The following is a 22,673-nucleotide window of genomic DNA, read 5'->3' as shown; positions in this document are numbered from 1 at the left end:
CCCGCCGAAAACATTTATCCGGCCCGCCTGGTGTTTTTGCCACCACTGTGTACATAGGAATTTGTTCATAGTTTTTTTTAAAACTATAGTCCGGCCCTCCAACGGTCTGAGGGACAGTGAACTGGCCCCCTTTTTAAAAAGTTTGAGGACCCCTGATCTATAGGGAAATGGTGCTCTGAAGTACTATACATCCTAGAGGTAACAACTTCCAGAATATTCTAGTAAGACCAGGAGCTGGGTGAGGCACATGAGCAGGGTTGGATGCTGTCCCTACTTAAATGCTTGGTATTGTGCTGGAGATGTCTTCGCATTGATTCTCATTTCAAAACCACCACCACAACATCATATTAAAATGCGTTTATATTGATCACTGGGGTGTTCCGGCGCCTTTACATTCTGTGCCAGTGGCAGATGCCTTACTCTATCGCAGGCCATTAGAAGGCATGTTTTCCCTGAAATACCGTTTCCTGTAATGCTTTCCACAGAACCTGGCATATTAACAGTGATTATACTTTCTAGAGAAGTTACATCGTGTAAGTGTTAAGAATACATACCCGAACAAAGTTAAAGAGCTTTCTTACATTCCTTTTAGAGGCTTTAATAACCCGATGTGCCCGGGAACCTCCAAAGAGGGAGGGCATTCCGCACTCATTTGCCCACAGAACTCTTCCCAGAGCCAGTGACTAATGTTCTGGAAAAAAAGTTCTAGAAACTTTGTCCAAGAGCCATGTTCATCACATACTTTGACCCACGAAGACAGCTTTTCCCTATCTACTTTCTTCTTTCCTTTCTTCCACTTTCCCACCTTTCTCCAGAATCCCACAAAGAGAGAGACATGTGGACACAATCAAGCCAAAGTTATCAAAAGGCTGAACTGGTGTTCCTATAAATAGGCATCATACAAATTCATTGTAAAGGGATATCAAAATAACAGAAAAGCTTTTGGGTCTGCGTGCCTCTTCAATAAAGGGCCGTCAGACACACTCACCGGTGAAGTCTGTGTTGACGGGGTGAGTGGAGCTGGGAAATGTATAATATCCGTGTCCGGGGAAGCGAACTCCTTTCTCCGCCCTGGCCCCCGGGGCTGGGAGGGATGGCTCCCTCCTTTCCAGCTGATAGACGGGAGACGGGCCGTTCAGTTCTGCGGGCGGGAGCCAGCGAGCGAGGACGGCTGTGCCGCTGACCCCTTCGACCAGAGGCGGCCTCAGCTGGGCTGGCGCTAAACGTTAGAAAACACGTGTTACCTTCGAGAACTTGGCTCCCGTCTCCCGACACAGATCCTCACACGTATGGACCCGTGCAACTGTGGGCATCACACTCGAAATCAAATTCTCAAGGATGTGTGTGGTTCTGGGAACCAAAACCACAAGATAGACTTTATCCACAATGTGACTAAACAGTTTGAATGGCTAAGAGAAGATGGCGGTGGCTGGGAGGACGCTGCCCTCCCGTGAGCAGAATGAGAGACACGTGTGTAAAAGCAGCAATTACCCCTCAGAGACACCGAGCGTTGAATGGACAGCTTCTGACATAAACGAGAGAAAGAGAGGAAATGCGGACGCTGAGACACCAGAAGAACCCGGGGCAGACAAGCAGAGGGGCATGGCTGTCTAGGTCCCCCAACCTTGGTGGCCACTGGGGGTCCAATGGGGGGCTCTGACCTACCTGCCAGGCCATGCAGCCTGTTCCTTACAGCTACGTTGCCTGGAGCCTTCTGCCTCTGAACAAAGGCAGCTGCGAGCAGGAATCACAGGTCTGGGCACCCACACCTGCCCTCCCGGCCTCCAGCTTCCCCTCCCTGCAGGTTAGTGCCCCAGGCACTGTGGGTACCTACCCAGCCCTAAGCAGTTTCCCAAAACTACCCGGCACCTGGAACCTGCACACAGAGGTCCCTTCTACAGGAGACCACCTTTGGTACAACAAGCAAGAGAGACACTGCATAGGGAAGGCTGGGCAGCCCAGAGAACGCTCTAAGAGCTGCGGAATTACCGAGGTCAGAGCTCAGAGAGCCTCCTTAAGGTCCACCTCCAAAGGGTGAGCGGGGCCTCTATCTAGATGCTCCTGGCTGCCTACAAGGTCTCCTGAAGCCCATTCACCAATCAGAGGCAGCCATCAGGATCCACTCTCACACCTACAGGCACCTGGCCCCTCCACCCAGCGCTGCTCCAGCTGGTAGGCCTGAGCCACCATCTCCTCCCTCCCACCAGCCTCCAATTCCACCTGGCACACAGGCTACAGAGGGCCAGCTTCTGTATGGGCTCCTTTCCCGAGGCTGGAAGAGACGGCTCTACATAAGCAAACATAGAAAGTCAAACAAAAAGAAAACACAGGAAAAATATCTCTCAAATGAAGGAACAAGAAAAGGCCCCAGAAAAGAGGAAACCCTAAGGAAATGGGTGTAAGTCACTTGCCTAATAAAGAATTCAAAGAAACCGTCATAAGGGTGCTCATCCAACCTGAGAGGAACTTAGGGAGAAGGTCAACAAAGAAAAGTGTACAAAGAACTAAGCAGACCTGAAGAATACAACTGAAATAACACACACACACACACACACACACACACACACACACTAGAGGCAATTAACAGCAGACCAGCTAACACAGAAAACCAGATCAGAGATGTCAGAGAGAGACTAGTGGTAACTGGTCAATCAGAACAGCAGAAAGAAAAAAAGAATAAAAAAATACCCACAAAGATACTTTGTGGGACCTCCAGGATAGCATCAAATGCTCAAACACTGGCATTATAGGGATTCCCAAAAGGAGAAGAAAAAGAGAAAGGAATGGAAACTGTATTTAAAGAAATAACGGCTGACAAGTTTCCTCACCTGGGAAAGGAAACAGATCTAGTTCCAAACTAGATGAACCCAAAGAAACACACACAAGACATATTGTAATGAAAACGGCAAAAGCTGAACACAGACCATCTCGAAGGAAGCAAGAGAAAAAAAAATTAGATACAAAGGAAACCCTATAAGGCTGTCATCTGATTCTTCAGCAGCAACTTTACAGGCCGGAGGGGCAGGACATCTAGAAAGTGCTGAAAAAAGGGACCCTACAACCTAAAATCATTTACCCAGCGAGGCGGGGAGAGAGATTTTCCTGGACAAACAAAAACCATAGGACTTCATCAACACTAAACCAGTTTGACAAGAAATGTTACAGGCGTTTCTTTCCAAATATACAATAGATGCAGCATATCAGACATTTCAAAAGCTACGATGAAGGTTAAAAAAAAAAAGAGGATCAAAATCAGCTCAAACTGCAATAAGTAGTTAGGAGACAAACACACAAGTCAATGTAAAACATGATATCAAAAACATAAAATGTGCCGCTGGCTGGTGTCGCTCAGTTGGTTGGGTACCTGGGGTTACATGTTGTTAGGGAGCATGAAGAAGGCAGCCAATCAATGATGCCCTCTCACATGGATCTCTCTCTCTCTCTCTCTCTCTCTCTCTCTCCCCTCCTTCCTCTCTCTAAAAAAATAAAATTAGTAAAAACAAAATCTTATATACATACATACATAATTGCTTTCAGTTTTGCAAAAACAAAATTCTGTATCACTGCAAGGCACTGTTATTAGTAGCCAACAACACATCTTTTAAATTGCATGTGATAAAAGATCAAAGAACATATCTCATCCACATTCAAAATCTACCAGTATTTACTTAGAAAAAATCTTATAAATGTAACTATAAAATGGAACTTCAATATCCATCATTTCAAAGAATAACAACATACAAAGTCTGTTTTCATGTGGAATAAAATTACAATGTTCTTACATTTTTTGCAATAGCTCTGTAATCTGATTTCTAGTCTGTCTCTTCTGTTTATAGCTGGTCTTTCATAAAATGCTTGATAATATACATTCTTCTCTATGCGGCATTTATTGCTTTATAATCTGATTAATAGCATATCATTATGCATAAATTTACACTTGCAAAATTTATGTAGTGTGGAGTCTGAACATCTTCGGGTAAGAACTGAAGGCTAAACGAGCAGAAGCTCTTGCCGATGGCAGGTCTTTAAAATCAAATCTCCTTATTTATCTTTAAGGGAGAGTTTGTTGTCTATGAAGACTGCAGGACCGTGTCAACATCTCAAAACATCATCAACTTTGCAGATGAAGAGAGGGCTCCGGGAATGAACAACCCTCCCACGTCCCAGGAGTGTGTGGGGAGCAGGCTAGCATAAGACATCCTCAGGCACCATGTCAATAGAAAAGGATTTTGACTTTTTCTCTGAGACGCAGTTGGCAACTGGCCTGCTTCCACTGCTATCCAATCAGTGACCAGCAGAGCAGACCCCCACCCCCAGACTCTCAGGGATCACACAGTGCTGCCTTGTTGACTTTTCTCTGATTAGGAAAAAAGGAACAAAAACTATTGTCCTGCTGCCTTCTTTGTTCAGGAGTCTCCAAGAGAGAATATATGTAGTGAAACTTCAACTGGAAATGGAGACACTTAAGGTTGTCGCCTGGCTCTCTAGGTCCCTCCATATGGGACAGTGGCGAATCCATTATTTCGTGTCTCTGTTCTTCCACACCCTGTTTGCTGAGGAGTACATTGGGCCTGATTATGTCTAGGATCTCTTCCAGTTCAAAGGTTCATGACTGGACATTTCCAAGCCCTGCCTCCCAAGCAGTAAGCCAGGAGGGGTGTGGACATATGGATCCCCTTCAGCTCTGAGCCCCATGTTCCTTGACCCCAGTCCGGCCTATAAATGACTTTTCTGTGTTCTATGATGTAAGGAAAAGCCAGAAAGTACTGCTTTAGGAGACTTTATGGGACTTTCCCTTCTTGGCGAATAAACATGGCCTTCATCCGCCGTCATCAACAGGAACCGGCACAGAATGAGGACCCTCCATGGGAGGAGGGAGGAGGAGGCGTGATTTCTGAACTGCGATTGGACCAGCAATGATGACAGGGAGCACCGTTCCCTGGCATCCACCGTTAATAAAAGGCCGTTGCTTGGACTGTAATTATGGCATTCTTGCTACCCAAACTTGAAGCTTTTATGGGGCTTCTGCAATTATCTACTTAAATGCATCGTAACACTTGCTTCTCTGACAGCAAAGTATTGATTTTTTAATCATTTTCAAGTCTCCTCCAGCACAAATAAATGTACTACAGTTACAGTTAATGCACTGTGTACATGCATTAACCGCGGGCGCACCGCCATTCATTACTTGGCGATACAGAAAGCTGAAGTCTGGCTCCTCAGAAAGTAGCGGCAGGGATTCCACATCAGGATGGAAGCTGCCACTGTCCTTGGTGCTCCCAATCCTCTAACTTCTGGGGACCTTTTTATTTTTTTAATATATTTTATTGATTTTTTACAGAGAGGAAGGGAGAGGGATAGAGAGTTAGAAACATCGATGAGAGAGAAGCATCGATCAGCTGCCTCCTGCACACCCCCTACTGGGGATGTGCCCACAACCAAGATACATGCCCTTGGCCAGAATCGAACCTGGGACCCTTCAGTCCCTAGGCCGACGCTCTATCCAGTGAGCCAAACCGGTTAGGGCTGGGGACCTTTTTAAATAGGGTACTTAGGCTTAAAAAAGGACGGAGTGCTGAATGGAAATCTTTTATATATGTCAGTGTGGATGAAATTAAAACCCAATCTCACTGAGAAGATAGGGTTTATATATCCCTAAAGGTGTCACTGCGGAACCTATGGCAGCTTTGTTCAGATGCATTTTGGTCCATTTCATGTCTTTCCTTGCACATATTTAGGACGCATCTATCAAAATACTTGGGTAATATATCTACATCTCTATCTCTGTATATACATATACACATATACATACGTATGTATATAGGCTGATTCAATTTTTACATATTATAATTGTGATGCTTTAATGCCTTACTACAATTAGCATATTATAAAGCTAAAACAGTGTTTTAAAAGGTGTGAATTCCGAATGCCATTTCTGTGCCCCACAGAGGCCAAGTGCAGCCCCCGCTAAAGTCACATATCTCAATACAGACCTGGCAACAGAGGTCATCGCGTATTTTACCCATGAGCCTTTTCCTGCGGTGCTGCATCCGCACATTCAAAATTAAAGCTGGTGAGTCAAAGCAGTTAATTTTGTTTTGTGAGAAATAATATCATTTTAGTTTTAGCATCTAAGACAGATGCCAGCGTTTCCCTCTGAACAGATGGTAATTCCATCTAATAGTGCATCTCTGTATTAGTGAGGTCTGTTGTGTATACAAACAGTAATAAACAGTAGGTAAGGATCAAAATAAATTTTAATTGTTGACATTAAATTCTGGCAGCCACAGTTCTGAGGCGGCAGTACTCCTTTTTCAAGCCTGTCAGATTTACGGAGGCTTGCGGGGCTTTGCCGGAAGCCGCCCCATCCCAGTTCCAACAGAGAAATGTTCCAGGGCTGCCAGTTACTGGTTTGCACCGCGATGCCTATTGTCCTACACTGAGATGATTCTTCCACAATGACAGGGAAACGGTGCGCCTGTGACAGCCTGCCAGGATTTCTTCTAGAATGGCCTTGAAGGACTGAACGTTTAATGAAGAGGTTGATATACAGCGGTTCTCAAACTATGGGTCTTGACCCCTTTGGCAGTCGAACGACCCTTTCACAGGGGTCGCCTAAGACCATCCTGCATATCATATTTACATTACGATTCATAACAGTAGCAACATTACAGTTATGAAGTAGCAACAAAAATAATTTTATGGTTGGGTCACGACATGAGGAACTGTATTTAAAGGGCCAGAAGGTTGAGAACCACTGATATAAAGTGTTAGGTCTCATGGTTACATTGGGGAGGGGGCACAGTATTATCACAACCACTTGGGTATCTTGCTCAGTAAGGGTCTCCCATTCAACTGATGCTATTCTATGTGCAAATCCTGGCATTCCAGAACTATCCGAGAGTGACATCATTCCTATCATTGGTTGGCTTTGCCCAAGTCTGAAGGATTTCCCTGACACCACAGCTCTCATCAACGGCTCTTCTATAGGCTTGGCCAAGTGCGCCAAGCAGCACCCATGTGGCGCTCCGAGTGCCTCCAGCGACCTGGTATTACCAGTCGCCGTGGCTATTTATTTTGGGAAGTTGCCATGTTTAAAAAAAAAGAATCATTAAAAAAAAAAGAGTCTGGCATTCAGGTAACTGTTCAATAACAAACATGCTTTGCAATCATATTTCTTTAAAAAATAGATGCATTTTTTTTAATCATGAAAAATATATTGCTTCCACCATATGGGACAACCAACGACTCGCCGACCGATTTAAGCGGCAGCATATTGAGCTGACCATATGTTACAGTGCTGCGGAATGGCTGAGTGATTCATGCCCGTCACATTCTAGTATATCAATTAAAGCTCCTTGAAGTCTGCATGATTTGTGTCTCTGTTATTAAACCCTGCTAATTCATCCCACTTACACATCTGTTATAAATCTCGAGGAGTGCGGCATGATTCATGGCAATCTGGGAGCAAATTCTTCTCCTTGTAATTAACAGTAAATTGTTTTACTGCCATGCGATGAATTTTTCAGTTATATTGCAAATGAACTCCTAAATGTGCGGTTCTTGCCGAAGAACCGACTTATATCATTAGGCAATTAAAAAGTATTGCTCTGAACCAAAAGCTTTTAATCAAGGGAGATTCAACTTGAACATCGCTGAAGAGCGGTGGAATCTGACGTGTGGGGAAAACTGTAAAGGCATTTCTGGTGTTGAAAGGGCAAAACATACAAACAAACCAGATCCCTCCCTGCTGCTGGGGATGTCGCGGATGCCGAGGGCTGCCTGAGCACCTGGGCCAGCACCCTGCGCATCTCGCAGCTCCTGAAGAGGAATTGCCATTCCCAGATTTCTCCGGTTGCCTTCCAAGCCTCTCACGAAAGCGCTGCCTGGATTCTTGGAATAAATAATTGGATAATTAGCCCCGTTGAATCATCAGAGGATTCCGGTGCTGTTCGAGTGTTCTTGTCAAAGGTGAAGCCAATTCATTTCGGCTCCCTCTGCAGCTCTTCGCAGAGGCTGTGATTTTAAACGCGCCCCCCCCCCCCCCCCCCCCCAGTTTCCCGGCAGCAGCCTCAGATTCATGAGTCCATACATCAAGTCGGTAGTTTAACAACAAATGGAATTAAATTCAAAGAAGGGAAACTAATTGAAGGACAGCAACAGAAGTGTTTGGTAATGTGCTTTTTAATATGGCACGCCGCATTTGCATGATAATTTTTTCCTTTTTAGCGTGGAGCCGAAAGTGACTGGCTTAATGAGGGATTATTCAAGACAGGAGCGAACCAAATGCATTCATAACTCAGAACAAAGATTGTATTATGAAACAAAAAGCAGCGGCGACCTCACAGAAGTAACAGGATGATTGGTTTATGCATTATGAATAAAAAGATAGAAAAATATTTATATTGGTATTCACTAATGACTATATGTACAAGATTGTTGTAATTAAAATTATAAATTAACATATTAAGAGTGCTTGTTTAATCACTCTGGGCCCTATTCGCAGTGAAAAGACTTAGGTACCTGCATGAAAACAATGTGTATTTTCAAGCCAGCAGCCAAGAGCCTGTGCATTTTACTTTGGATTCAGAGAAAAAAGCTTAATGCACCACTAATTACCTGCTTAATGGGAGATGGGCTCATCTGAGCTCGCGGTGCAGAGGTCAATTTCTGACCAGCAAAGGAAAGAGCAGTGTCCCTCCAGGACCGGATCTCCCAAAGAAATTTTTCTTAAAAAAAAGGTTTAAAGTGTACTTCATTTGCAAAGGATAGAGATGCACAGATTTCCTCCATTAAAAGGGTAATTCTCAAGGATAACAAAGACTCTAAGAGGGTTCAGTCCGAAGCTCATTACCCTCAGGCCCTCGGAAGCAACTCCAAAGCCAGGGCTCAAATCGTCTGAAGATTTTACAATGGGGACAGAAGCAGCCGCTCCAGGGAGAACCCCTCCCTCAAGTGGGATCCCAGGCTTTGCCCTGGCATGAAAACTAGAGGAGTAATGATGGAATATTCTAAATCAAACACACCAATTCTAAGCCTGTATCGGATTGAAACACACACACACACACACACACACACACACTTAAAGCACAAGAAAGCAAATTATAATTCTCAAGTCTTTAATGAAACAGTCAGATAAATCTTTACAAGTGTCTTTCTCATTTATCTGACTGAGATTTAAGGAAGACACATTTTCATGATTTAGTTGGATACTACTTGCGATTTTTGGTACTCTATTTTTTAAAAAGTTTGTGAATGTGGTTGGCTTCTTTTGATCTCCAATAATGAACTCATATGAACTGCATTTAGATTTACAAGTGAAATTTGCCTCCAAACCACCAGAATTCACTGGAGTAATATATATCCTCCAAATTGCCATTTTATTACTAGAAGACAACATACAGGTGAAAGTCAACTTTCAGTCCTTTCCTACGTCAAACCTGTTGACGATTCTAAAGGCTTGGCTTTCCCATTGTTGAGTTCTATATCTTAATATCTGCGCTACATGCAGATGTCTAATCTCAAGACAAGTTTTAGGAAGAACCACAGACTCGCTGCAGCCACTGTGGTTGGTGGCAGCACAGACATCATGGCTGCACTGAGTGGGGAGGGCTCGGTTTCAAGGACATGTTTCCTGCTTTACTCTTTGCAGGCCCAGGGGGTGTCTAGTCTCTAGGGACAGGCAGGTCTCCCTTCAGTTCCTTTAGTTTGCGTCTCCACTCAGCGGGCCAGGGTCTTATCTGGAAGACAGGGCCTGTGCACACAGCACCGGAGACCAGGCATGCGAGCTGCATGTGGGAGCCGCCTGGGAATGTAGCCTGAAGGAGAGGAGGCTGGGGAAGAGGCACTGTTATGGAAAAACTTATTGCAAGTGATGTCATGAGGAAGAGAAACAGACTGAGGACAGCCCCCCCGGGGAGTAGAAAAAGAATGTTAAATAGAAGCCGCAGGGAGATCGGTCAGATTAATATAAGAAAAAACCTTTTAGAAGAGGTGTGACTTGCCTGAGAGGTAGGAGCTGCCCTACCACTAAAGCTATCAGACTGTTGAACAAACACTTGGGAGAGATGTTATAAAGAATATATTATTAGCCCGGCTGGTGTGTCAGTGGTTGAGCGTTGACCTATGAACCAGGAGGTCAAAGTTCAATTCCACGGAGACCTAGCTGAAATGCATGTAGATGAAATATGACTGGACTATAGATTAAATATATAAAAGTACAGAGTCCTGTCATAGAGATCATAAAACATAATTTCTTGGAATTTGGGAGTCGTTCTCATTGAGGGAAAATTTGAAGAAACACAAATTCCTTGGATGAGATCATTTGAACGCAACGAGGTTTACCAGAATGAAAACAAAATAAGACAACAGATTCGCGCACTGGACCTGAAGACAGGAAGAGGGTCTAGGGAATGTTTTGTAGCGGGATATTTGTGCACCATCTGTCATTCACGTCGGAGACTTTTCCACTCACAGCAGGACATTTTCTTAAGGAGCCCCAGGAAACCAAGCCTTGTTGGGTGGCTGATGGAAAACTGATTTGAAAATAGACTAAATGCCCTGTACTTGTGTTATCCAGGTAATAATACAGGTAATCCTGTTTGCATTAGGTCTGGTTTTTTCTAAGTAAAGCAAGTAAAGCAAGCAAATATATGTACAAACCACTTCCTACTATGATCATAGTGGACAAGTCTTTACATTTTATAAACTTAGCACATTCTTATGAATACTAAATAAATTAATAAGTACGCCACTGTCTATCTAATAAAGGCAAAATATACCACCAGCAGGGCAGCCTGGTAATTCTGATGTCTGCCTCTGGTTCCCTAACAGAGCTGTGAGTAGACCCACCCCACAAAAAAGGTCAAGACCGAGGGACGAGATAGTCTGAGCCCTCATAAGAAGCCTCCTGCCAGGCTGGTGTGTCTCAGTGGTTGAGCATCAACCTACGAAGGAGGTGGTCACAGTTCCATTCCCTGTCAGGGCTCGATCCCTAGTGGGGGGTGTGCAAAAGGCAGCCGATCCATGCTTCTCTCTCATCTTTGATGTATGTTTCTCTCTCTCTCTCTCTCTCTCTCTCTCTCTCTCTCCCTCCCTCCCTCCCTCCCTCCCTCCCTCCCCGCCTTCCTCTCTGAAATCAATTAAAAAAAAAAGAAGAAGAAGGCCCCTGAATATGTCTAACAATTGTCAGGGCATCCCCAGGACCTGGGATGGTGGCTGAGCCCAGGGGCTTCTCTGCACTTAATTCTATTTCTTATTATGATAACAGCTGCAACTCAGGACTCCTAGGCACCTCTTACACTTGTTTATTTTTCTGGTTAAAAAGGCAAAGGTAGTAGCAATCAGGATGAGTGAGGGAGCAGGAGAAAGCAAAAGACAAATATAAAGTCCAAACGGGAGAAGGTATTGAGCTTTGTAGGTGTTCGTTTATAAATACACAGTATATTTTTCATGGCCATGGAAACTGGCTTACCTGCTGGCAACGTCTGCCCTAATCCCGAAGCACTGGTTACACAACCAACTGAATTGCAGAGGGAAACAGTGAAGTTGTAGGTCCTGTAAGGTTTCAGTCCACTTACAATATAGGACAGCTGCTGGGGTTCAGTCCTGGCCAACACCTTCCAGGCAAAAAAAAAAAAAAAAAAAAAAGTCAGATAGTAGATAATCTGTGTGAAAAATATCACCTTGGCCGTCCAAGTTCCATGAATTCAAACAGAAGGAGGTACTGCCAATCACTCTTAGGAGAAGAGAATTTGTTGGAAGAGTCTCAACAAGCAAGGGTTTAATTGATAATCATCCAATCACACTGTTTTATGGGGTGATAATGCAGTTCCTGAGTGGATAAGTGAGGAACCCACGTTATTGCCCAATAAAACAGCGTGTCGGTGTGGTTATTGTCTCCGATGGTGAAGATAAAGGATGGTGACACTGTCATTGTTCTCATGAAAAAGTCCAATTAAAACCATAGGGCTTGGCCAAAGCTACCCCCGCGCAGCAATGCCCACATGCTATTTGATGGAGATGGTACAGAAAGATGTCACTTTGCTAAATCAATCCCATCATTTTCTTTAAAACAAAACAGAACAAAACAAAACAAAAAATAAACACATTACTGAGCAGCCACATGAAGTCTATTCTCAATTATCTTTCTTATGCAAATAAACACATATGCATTAGATCAAACAGTTATATTTTTTGAAATGGTGTCTTTATCACACAGTCTCGGATGAAATAGCAGATATGAGCAAAGGAGACGGGGAGGAACTCCCTAGTCCATAAACAAGTAATTAAATAACCAACACTGAGAGTTGGGCCCGTCATTCTAACTAGAAATGATCAAAGCATCCATGTAAATTTGCTTGGTCTGTAGACACAAAGAACCACTGGAAATTATACCGAGAAAAAAGAAAGTCATTGAAATGGAGAGTATAACAATAAGCATGAGTAAGTACAAAACTGTTTCTGCTAAGGATTGGTGATATAAAAAGAGATCACAAAGTCTTTCATAAATACAAATACATTCCATAAATATGAAAACTGTAAAGGTTAGTCGTATATGCAGGAATTTTCTAGATATTTTCCCTTTAGAAGTACAATAAAATTCATTTGGAATATTTGCCTGAGTCTTGACTTTAAAATTTTATAACCTAGGTGAGTAGTTCTAGAAAACAGTGTGATTAGAATTTATGTATTTATTTATTCTTAAAAATATATTTTTATGTTTTTTTTTTTTACAGAGAGGAAAGGAGAGAGATAGAGAGTTAGAAAAATCGATGAGAGAGAAACATCCTACTGGGGATTCAGCCTACAACCAAGGTACATGCTCTTGACTGGAATTGAACCCAGGACCCTTCAGTCCGTGGGCCGATGCTCTATCCATTGAGCCAAACCAGTAAAGGCTAGAATTTAAATTACATCATTTACATACGGTTTCAGAAATAAAGGTGATTTCAAAGTATCTAAAAATCGGGGAATAATTTAAAACTGTGGAACCATTTCATTGCAATACATTTAGAAATCAGGAAAACAACAGACACTGAATTATTAATCCTTTATCTCTCTCATTATAAATGGTTATTAAGGATATAATTGAGGGTATAACTTTTACTGTTTTTGCCACATGACTTAAAATTTTCTAAATAAAATACAACTTAAAAATGGGTAAAACTTACTTCACATTGCTATAAAAATTTACCCTGTTTAGAACAGCCTGGTGTTATTGATGTAGATTTTTGGAAAACAAAATTGTTTTTAGTATAAAATATGTTAAGGTGTATGTGTCTTCTATATTCTCTCATGTTCTGGGAGAGCACAACCCAGGTCTGGGAACGCTATTCCAACCACGGTGCCAAGTCACGGGGAGGCCACCAGCACCCAGAGGAGGACAGGACCCGGATTTGTTGCAAGCAGACAGACCAACCATTTTGGACATGAAGCCTCGAAGATGCTATGCTACCAGAGGTGGTTGGAGTGGGAGACGGCGCTATGAGACCCTGTAGCAAGGCCACAATAAGAGAATCACAAGGTGGACACCTAGGGTGTGGAGCAAAGACTTATCACAGGATGGAAACCACATACCATTTGCTAGAGCTGCTAGCATGCTATTGGGCCTCAGAAAAAGAGAACTGAGTAAGGAACATTAGCTGGCCATGCAGCCAAAGCTACTCCTCATGAGCTTTGTGGGACATGCCAAGTCTTAAGGTCGGGTGCGCCTAACAGAAATTCATCATCAAATGGAAGTGGTATCGGGAAATGGACATAAGGCACAACATGCTGTGCAAGCAGGTAGTCCAGCCCCCCATGTCATCCATCATTCTGGTGACTCAATCTCAGCTCATACCCAGGACTCCTTGGAGGTCTCCTACAAGCTGAGAGAGGAGAAAAATGCGGTTCGGTTCATAAACGGGTTGTCTTAGTATGTGGTTGCAAGTCAAAATGGGTGAAGGCTGCTTATAGCCACATGTAGGGATGGTCCTGAAAACCAGCAGCAAGAAGATATCCTCTCCATGGCAGTGTACCTGGTCCTCCACTCTGTGTACAAAGGGAAGGGACCGAGGTAGCTATACCTGGAACATATGATGGTGGCTTGGTTGTATGGGTCCTGACATCAAAGCAAAAAGACTGGAAGATGAGGTACCAGGAAGTCTGGGGGAGAGGAATGTGGGTAAACTAATGGGAGAGGCATCACATGGGAAGACCTTGTTGTCACACTGATCCCTTTCAAAGAGCATCTCTGTCTGCAGGTAGAGGTGCTACACGGCCAAGTATGTAGTGACTTGTCCAGCTGACACTAGCCCGGATCTGTCATTGGCCACCCTCCTGTTGATCAAATGGATTGTACCCTGGCACAACCATACACTGTGGGCTAACGTGAGCCTCCCATTCCCTAAGCTTGTTTATATACATATATCTATCCAATGAATTAGACCAGGTACATAGTAAAGACCCAGTAGCTGTCAGCAATGATTATGATTCTCATTACCGCTAGCTGGAGAAGGAAATACAACAAGGCAACAGGTCAATATCCACCCCAAACTTTGAACATCATAACCTTTACTATAAGCTGTGAGAAATTCCACTCCTCAGATTTTTTTCCAAGGAAAGAGAAATATGCAAAATGCACATTAAATGTTCTTATTAATGTTATTTATATTTCCAAAATAATTTATACAATACTAATATCAACTGATTTTTCACTGGTTAAAAAAATTATTGTATGCTCAAATACTATGATAGTACATAGCTACTGAAAGTCAGCTTCTTACAAAACTTTTAAGGATAGATATTAAGTGAGAAAAGTAGATTTCATTAAACAGAATTATACAAACTTAGTTTTAAGATATGCTTCTATTAGAAAACATAAGGTACATAAATAGAAGAGCTTTGTACATGTCACATTACATTAGGGAATAAACGCCCCGTTTAAGCAATGTCTAAAGAAGAATTCTGTCACTGAATTCTGCGAACTCAGAAAATGTCAAACTGAAGATATAATTCAATTGTGAAAGGACACAGTGTGGAAATAACAATACCTGTGAAAACACCACCAGAGCAGGTTGTTGAGGCGACTGTTCAGAAATCATATTGATCTCATATCCCACAACATCTCCTCGAGTAACATTATCGGCCGGCTTCTCCCAGGACACGTTGAGAGCGTGTGGTGAGAGGGGGGAGACCGAGGGAGGGGCCATGGATACAGGCTCTGTCAAGGGCAACAATGACAATAGTGAAACCATGAACGCTGTACTCACAGGCTTTCCAAATCGAGTCCCCACATTCATTCAAGTTTCTGAAATACCCCGGGTTTTTTTTACATAACATTCCGGTTGTTAAAAATCAAAGAGTATACTGCTGCATATAAAAACTATTCATTTTTACATGTTATCTGCAAGGATGTCCTCCAATTTCATATTACCAGCAAAGATGTTTTCCATTTATAAAAGAAAAATAATCTAGGAGTTTGATTGTGTTCATAAAGATAACTAGTAGATAATTAGGTGGGAAACCATAGGTCTTATAAAGTATTTGAAAAAAAAAAGAAGAACGTGTTCAATAAATCTTGATTGAAACGTGCAGGGTACATACACACACATATTCTCCCCTTGCCATCCTTGAGATCTTAATGCGGATTTTAAATGTGCTAACCAAAGGTGTATTATCAAAGGACCTCATCACACTTTCATTAGCCAGTGACCCATAAGATTAGGAGGGTCCGGTGATGCGGCTTCACCCGTTACTTTTCATTTCTGACCTTGACTTTCCCCTTCCTGAACGCCATGGCTCATCACCTGTGCTATCTTGGCACTGTTATTTGTCCAAGATGGCTGGCACAATGCACATTTTATTCATGAAATGATTCCCTTGGACATCAACCTACAGCTACCCTTTAGCCTCCACAGTCCTAACAGGGTCCACGTTAAATCAGGACTCGGGTTTCTTCGGATATCCATGAATTAATTCAAAGCATAGCAGAAGCGTATTTTTTTTTATTTTGGTAAAGACTCATAACATGTGAAGTGTTTTTCATGTAAAGAGTAAAGTGGAGAATTAAAAATATCTCATTTGCCTTAGGAAAGGTTTCTTTAAAAAATTTAAAAAGATTTTTCACCCTCCTTCTTTTCCATATTGCCAACTACTCATTCAAGCACACTCGTGAATTATGGATTCTGAAATCCAGGATTCTGTCATTTGGTGTGAACTAGTAGCTCAACTATTTGTTTTGGAGAGAGAAATAGAACGGAAGTAGAGTTGTGAGGTCTACAAGGGGATCTCCTTCATTGAACATGAACTGTGCTGAATCTGGAGCAAGATGAGAACATATGGCCAGCCTGCTTCAGGACTGGAAACCAACTGCTACTTTGCAAACATTCCTAAAAGGCTACTACTTTAGTTAAGTCATTTCCCCCCCTCCCCTTGAAATAATAACTAAAGCATTTTCCCCCTAAAACGTTTCAAGTTCTTTATGACCTTGAGTTATCCATGTAACCAACGTTTTCCCTTGGCTTATGTAAGTTGATCATTCTTACTCTAGTGCTGTGGACTTTAATTGGAGGCAATATTTTCATTCAGGGGTTTTAAAAGTAGAATTCAGAGCTTGACCTTCACCTGATTCTCCTGTCCGTCCTGAGGCCCAAGGGGAGGACACGCTGCCGGCCATATTCCCAGCCCAGACTCTAAACTCATATGTGGTGTAAGGCTCCAAGCCAGGGATGGTTGTGGCTGCTGGAGGGGGTTTCAACGCATTTTCACTGGCCGACTCTGCCAACGGGCGAGGACTGAGCCAGCCGCTGCTCTCAAACACTTGGCTTTCTGCTGACGTGGGTTCTCCGTCAGATCTCAATCTTCTCATGTAGAGTTCATACCTTGCAATTATTCCTAGAAAAGGAAGCCAAGATGACTCATCAGACAAACAGACTATTTGGGGGGTAGGGTGGAGTTAAATCAGTTAAAAATGTTAACATTTTTCAGGATGAATGGTTATAATTTCTACTAAGAATACCTTTTTCTTCATGGAAATTTTATCAGCATATTTCCAATTTATATATTTCAAATTTGGAGATTTTAATTTGGCTATCTGTTTAACATAAGGCCTGTTTGCATAAATATTAGAATATTATAGTTGATTTCCTCCTAGTTTTATCAAGTAATTTTAAAAGTCTGAGAGAAAAAAGGTTTTGCCATAATACGTACATGATATTAAATTACTAAAAATCTATGAAAGTATGTCTGGCCTATATAATAGGGTTCAATTGTATGAACACAAAAATTAACTTAATGGAGTCAGCTAGCCTATATACATATTTTTTGTATTACTTTATATCCTTTTTTAGGCCTAAAAGAGAAAATTTACTGCTTAAGGGTGCCCTAACTTTGTGACACAGTCAAATATAATGCATTTTGTAAGTGAGTTTTAAATTAGAATCATAATTTGTGTTGTGGCAGATGTCATTAAGAGCAAAGATAATATCAGCCTTTTAAGGGGCAATTTAAATGAATGGAATTTGTTATTAGATTAAAGAAATACACTCGTTCTACGAACCAGGACAAATAGTATCTCACATCGTTAGAGATTGTTTCTCAATTATTATATCTTGCAGTTATAAAAAAACGCATGGGATTGCTAGACACTCTTGCACAATTCCAAATTCCTTATGTTCTCACTCAGGTCTGGCCCAAGAAAGTGAAATCGAGGCCTGGAGTTCCTACCATTCGGTTCCATCGGCGGAGCCCACTCTACACGCAGTTCTGTGGAACTGATGGCCAGCACCACAGGGGGACCCAGCCCTCGAGGAGGAGCCTGGGCTGTGGTCACGGTTACGGGCGAGCTGTGTAAACAGCCCCCGCTGGTACAGGCCTGCACGGAAAAGCGGTACTCGGTGAAGGGAAGCAGATTCCAGATGGTAGCCGTGGTTCCGCCACCTTCATGGGGAGCGCAGGGCTGGGCGTCATCGAAGGGAGCGCAGGACAGGAGATACTTCTCTACGGGGCCAGCGCGATTGGAGGCTGCCGTCCAGGTAAGCGTCACCGAGTCCGAGCCAACAGGGATGACATAACTTAAGTTCAAGGTTCCCTCTGGGACCCCCGGCCTTGTCCTGTAGGCGACAGCTGCACTCCTCGTCGAACCCTGCACACTGGAGGTCTCCACGGAATAGGAGTAGGAGGTATATGGCGACAGGGCAGTGTCTAAGAAGCCCTGGATGTCTGAAATTAAAAGAAGAAAATAGTTACATTCCGCAAAACTGGCGAGGAAATCATTTCTCCTGGTTCTCCTATTATATGACTTAATGACATGAGCTATACCAATCCACTCTGTATGAAGAACAGTTAGGCGCCAGAAGGTTTTCTTGTTGTTTGGCTCATCCTCACACAGGGATATTCTCCCATTGAGTTTTAGAGAGAGTGGACGGAGGGGGAGAGACAGAGAGAAACATCCATGTGAGATAGACACACCAGACCCTGACCATGCTAGCACCCTGACCTTGGACCTCTGGCCTGGAGAGCTTGAAGTAATACATTTCTGTTGTTTATAAGCCACCCGGACTGTGGCATTTCTCTTTAATAATAGCCTGAACGGACGAAGACAGTGAACATCTGAGTGAAGGGTAAATCTGCCGTTCTTCATATATGTCACTGCAAGTTCCCCATGAAAATATGTTGAGTACTGCACTAGTCCAATCAGGACAAAGAAGCCACGGAGTAATTTTGCTTTACTTCTCCATCTCCCCTCTCAATCATGAGAACTATCCTTTTCATCTTTGTGTTTCTAGTGGCTCATACAGTTCCTGGTCTGGCCTGAGCACTGAATAAACGTTTACTGAATGAGTATATGAATAAATGGATAATTTTCCATATACACTGATTTATTTTTCTAGGCAATAATATTAACATCCTTATAGAAACAACTGTTCTTTATTCTCTCTTTTGTGTTCGTATCCCCTCCCTATGTTTTCTGTTTGTTTTTCTCAGAGGAACCATCTTATTACTTGTTGCACTGATCCTCTGATGTAGTATCGAATAATAAATTATGTGATATTAAAGGTGGACATGAAAACCTAGGATTCACTAAGATACATCATTGTCTGAAACTCTAAACTTTCCATTATTGTCAAAGTAATCATGTTCCAGTTTCCCCGTGGAAGCGTTTACCTAGAGTAACATTTAAGGACTAGCTCCCTACCCATTCCAAATGAGAAATGATTTAACTGATTGTGAATTGGAGGGGAGGGAAGGGAGAGGAAAAGCATGCCCCCATCAGCCCATTGAGTCTTTTGTCTTTCTTCAGCACAGAAGGTATATTCTCCAATCTGGCTTTTATTGTAACAAAGATGATTTTTATTTTAAATGTCCATCTCCCTGATTCATAAGCCTAGTTCTCCTTCAGTTTCAAACCGAAGTTGGAAAAACTATTGTGATGTACTAGCCAGCCTAAAAATGTCAATACTATTAGAAGAGTGCAATATCCTGCAATAGCTTTTCTTGTCACATCTATGACACAGAAAATACCCATGTGCAACCCAGACTGGGGCTGCAGGGAGGTGATATTAGGTGCTAATTATGTATAATTCCCAGTATGCTAACTTGACTTCTACACCTCTCTCTTCTACTTATGAAAGCTCACAGGTATGCACATGAGTGAATTTTTATTTAGGGAAACCACTGATTATACCTTACCTTACTTTTTAAAAGTTAATTCAGAAACTTTAAAACTATCCCACGATTATTAGCATGCTATTTCTAATAACCAATGACCTGCAGGCTCTAAAAGTAGTAATATACCAGCTGTCATGACCTTAGGTTGGAAACTAGTGACCCCACAGTGCAACAGGGCAGCTAGGAAACAACAAGGAATTCTACAATGGTCTCAACCAAACGTTCAGACTTGCTTGGAAGAGATTATTAATTTTCTTTGAAAAGTTCAATGACTCTGCACCTGTAATTCCAAATGCCTTCATTTAACCCAAAGATCTGTATTCGTCTGACTGAATATAAGTACTGTTTCCTCTTCATATTACACATGCTAGCCACACACTGGGAATGGAATAATAAACAGGAGAATATTGTTAAGTGATACAAAGTTCTGACAGCCCTAACCAATTGTTCTTACTGTTCAAATGCCATCATGCAGATAATTGTCCCATCATTAATTATAGTGGCTGTCAAGAAATGCCAGAAGTGGTATTTTTTTAATGAAAAAACTAAGGTTTTAGGAAAGAATACCTTGTATAATAGGATTATATAAATGTCTGATTAGTGAATGAGCACACATTTATTATGTAAGAAACTGTTATTTGGATTCTACTATAATAGTGCAATCATGTAAAAGAGCCAGAGTGTTTTACTCAAATGCAATGTTCTATAAAACACATCACAATATTTTATGGTGAAAAATATGCCTCTGGACAGAATGCTGTAAGCGAAGTTTAATATCATTACTGAATTAAGCTGTATGGGAAACTGGGTGACCCTAATTCACCACTTCAGCTATAGCTCAAGCAGTGGTACTGTCATCTTCAAAACCACTTTCAATATTTCTGTGACTCCCTCCTCCCCTATCAAAAAAGTTTAAGTTTCAGGACACCTGGGTCATGCTGATATTTGGAAGAAAACAAACATTCTAGTAGCAGGATATCAGGATGCTCTGCCAGTGTGGCAGATGTAGACAGATGTTCGCTTCCCTCTGCAATCTGCATCGTGAAGCTCAGGGTTCCCATTAACTTCCAAGAAGGCGTGGAGTGCTGAACAGAAAAGAGTTATCAGAAAGTCCGGACATTATAATGCAGGTGCAAGTCACTCAGAATTAGGTGTGACACGTAACCCGTGGTAATATATACGGAATAAAACCATACACGATGCAAAACTTTTAAAGCCAATCAGCATGTTAAAAGAAGGCACCCTCCTGATCATTCTGAGGAAGATTATGGAACTACAGAATTTCTTCATTGCTCTGTAGACTTTTCTAACTGTAAACGTTAACCTAGACTTTGGAAAATCGGGCATTAAACCAAGAGAACAACATGAGTTGGCATCCTGTTGCCATGTTTCTTTTTTAAAAATATTTTTTATTGATTTTAGAGAGAGGGAGGAAGGGAGAGAAGAGAGAAACATCGCTTGGCTACGTCCTGCATGCCTCCCACCAGGGATAGAGCGTACAACCTGGGAGTGTGCCCTGACCAGGAATCAAACCAGCAACCTTTCGGTACATGGGACAAGGCCCGACCAACTGAACTACACCAGCCAGGGCTCCCGTGTTTCTTAAACTGGCTTGTAGCTAAACAAGACCAGGAGCAAATATCAGAGAAGACAGAACTGGAAGGAAGGAACATTTCTGTTTCTTCACTGTGTCTTTAGGGAAACTGTATCTCAAACATATGAGTGAGTATTTTCTAAAGACCATGTGTCTACACAGCTTGATTTCCACAAGCTCCTTTAAAATCTTCATACAAGTTACAGATGCAAAGACAGTGTTTACAGTTTGTTCACATTCTTCCTCTTTCAATTTAAGATCATGTTGTGTTCCATCCACTTTTAACCTGAGGATTTTAAAAATTGAATTCATATTATAGAAATATTTGATACATTTTCTCTAATCCTTACACCCAGAGAAAACTAAACATCAGTTTGTGGTAAGCCTTTCAGTCAATTTATATATTTTTGAATTAAAACATAACTCATAGATTATTTTTAAAACCACTTAATTACCTTAAACACTACATTTGAACATTTTCCATTCATTAATATGTAAACTAAGATTTTTTAAAGGCAATCATATCCTACAATTTGCCTCACAATGTATCAGGAGTCATGTATGCTATGTACCATAATTTATTGAAAGATTTTTAAATGTCTGAATTTTCCAATATTTTGCTATTAGAGAATGGAGGTTTGAACATATTTTGTGATATTGAGTCCACTGATGACTTCACTGAAGACGAATTTCCTAAAATAAATTTGCTGAGTCAAATAGTATGCAAAGGGTAAGGTTTTGCATATACTTTAACAACTTATCCTGCATGAAAAGTTGTACCCATGAGCCCACACAGATATGCCAGCAGTTAGGCTGGTCCTAGCTCTTTCACATCCTCATCAATGCTGGCTGGTCTTTTTTCTTTTCACTTGTGAGAATTTGGTAAGCATTAAGGGCTTAGCAAATACGAAGCATCTCATTTATTGCATTTATTTACTAGTGAGGTGTATAATTCTCTCTGCTTAAAACAGTTTTCTAGAAAGAGGAAACCATATTTATTATCAACATCAAAGAGCCTAACTAATGTATCAACCCTCAGAATAGTGGATCTTTCCATCGCGGAATCTTTACACTCACCATACGGGTATTCATCTTCAGTTGTGTAGATTTCAGACTCGTCCCTGAATAAACGGTAAGTAAGCCAGTGGGCACTGGGAGGATCTGGTGGGCTCCAGGAGAGATGGATGGCCGAAGAACTTTGAACTTGTCCTCTGGGTGGAGGTTGCTGGGACGGAGCTAAATGACAGTGGGGAGAGCATTTATTAGCAAAGGCAATCAATAAGCACATAAGTACACTGAAGGAAGAGACGCAGCAAAGAGGTCTTTCTGTTCCAGGATTACTTCACCAAGAAGACACACGGTTGACCAAGACATTAATAAACAAAGGATACAGATCATGAATTTCTAAACCAAAGCATTGTATCTGTAA

The 22,673-nt window shown here is 42.0% G+C and overlaps 1 protein-coding gene across 1 annotated transcript in view; it reads right to left on the bottom strand.

Annotated features, from left to right (window-relative positions):
- The window catches only part of USH2A (usherin), a 398,687-nt gene that overhangs the window by 286,676 nt on the left and 89,338 nt on the right, over positions 1–22,673 (bottom strand). The window contains 6 exon segments of the mRNA XM_070401429.1: positions 989–1,219; positions 11,474–11,618; positions 15,033–15,202; positions 16,606–16,875; positions 17,707–18,201; positions 22,322–22,480. Of these exon segments, the coding sequence (XP_070257530.1) occupies positions 989–1,219; positions 11,474–11,618; positions 15,033–15,202; positions 16,606–16,875; positions 17,707–18,201; positions 22,322–22,480 (1,470 nt within the window).

The sequence above is a fragment of the Myotis yumanensis genome, unplaced genomic scaffold (assembly GCF_028538775.1).
Source record: "Myotis yumanensis isolate MYYU_CA2020_CCGP unplaced genomic scaffold, mMyoYum1.0.hap1 SCAF_22, whole genome shotgun sequence".
In the NCBI taxonomy this organism is placed as follows: Eukaryota; Metazoa; Chordata; class Mammalia; order Chiroptera; family Vespertilionidae; genus Myotis; species Myotis yumanensis.
Note: the sequence above shows the minus strand (reverse complement) of the source record. Positions and strands in the feature narration are given on the sequence as shown.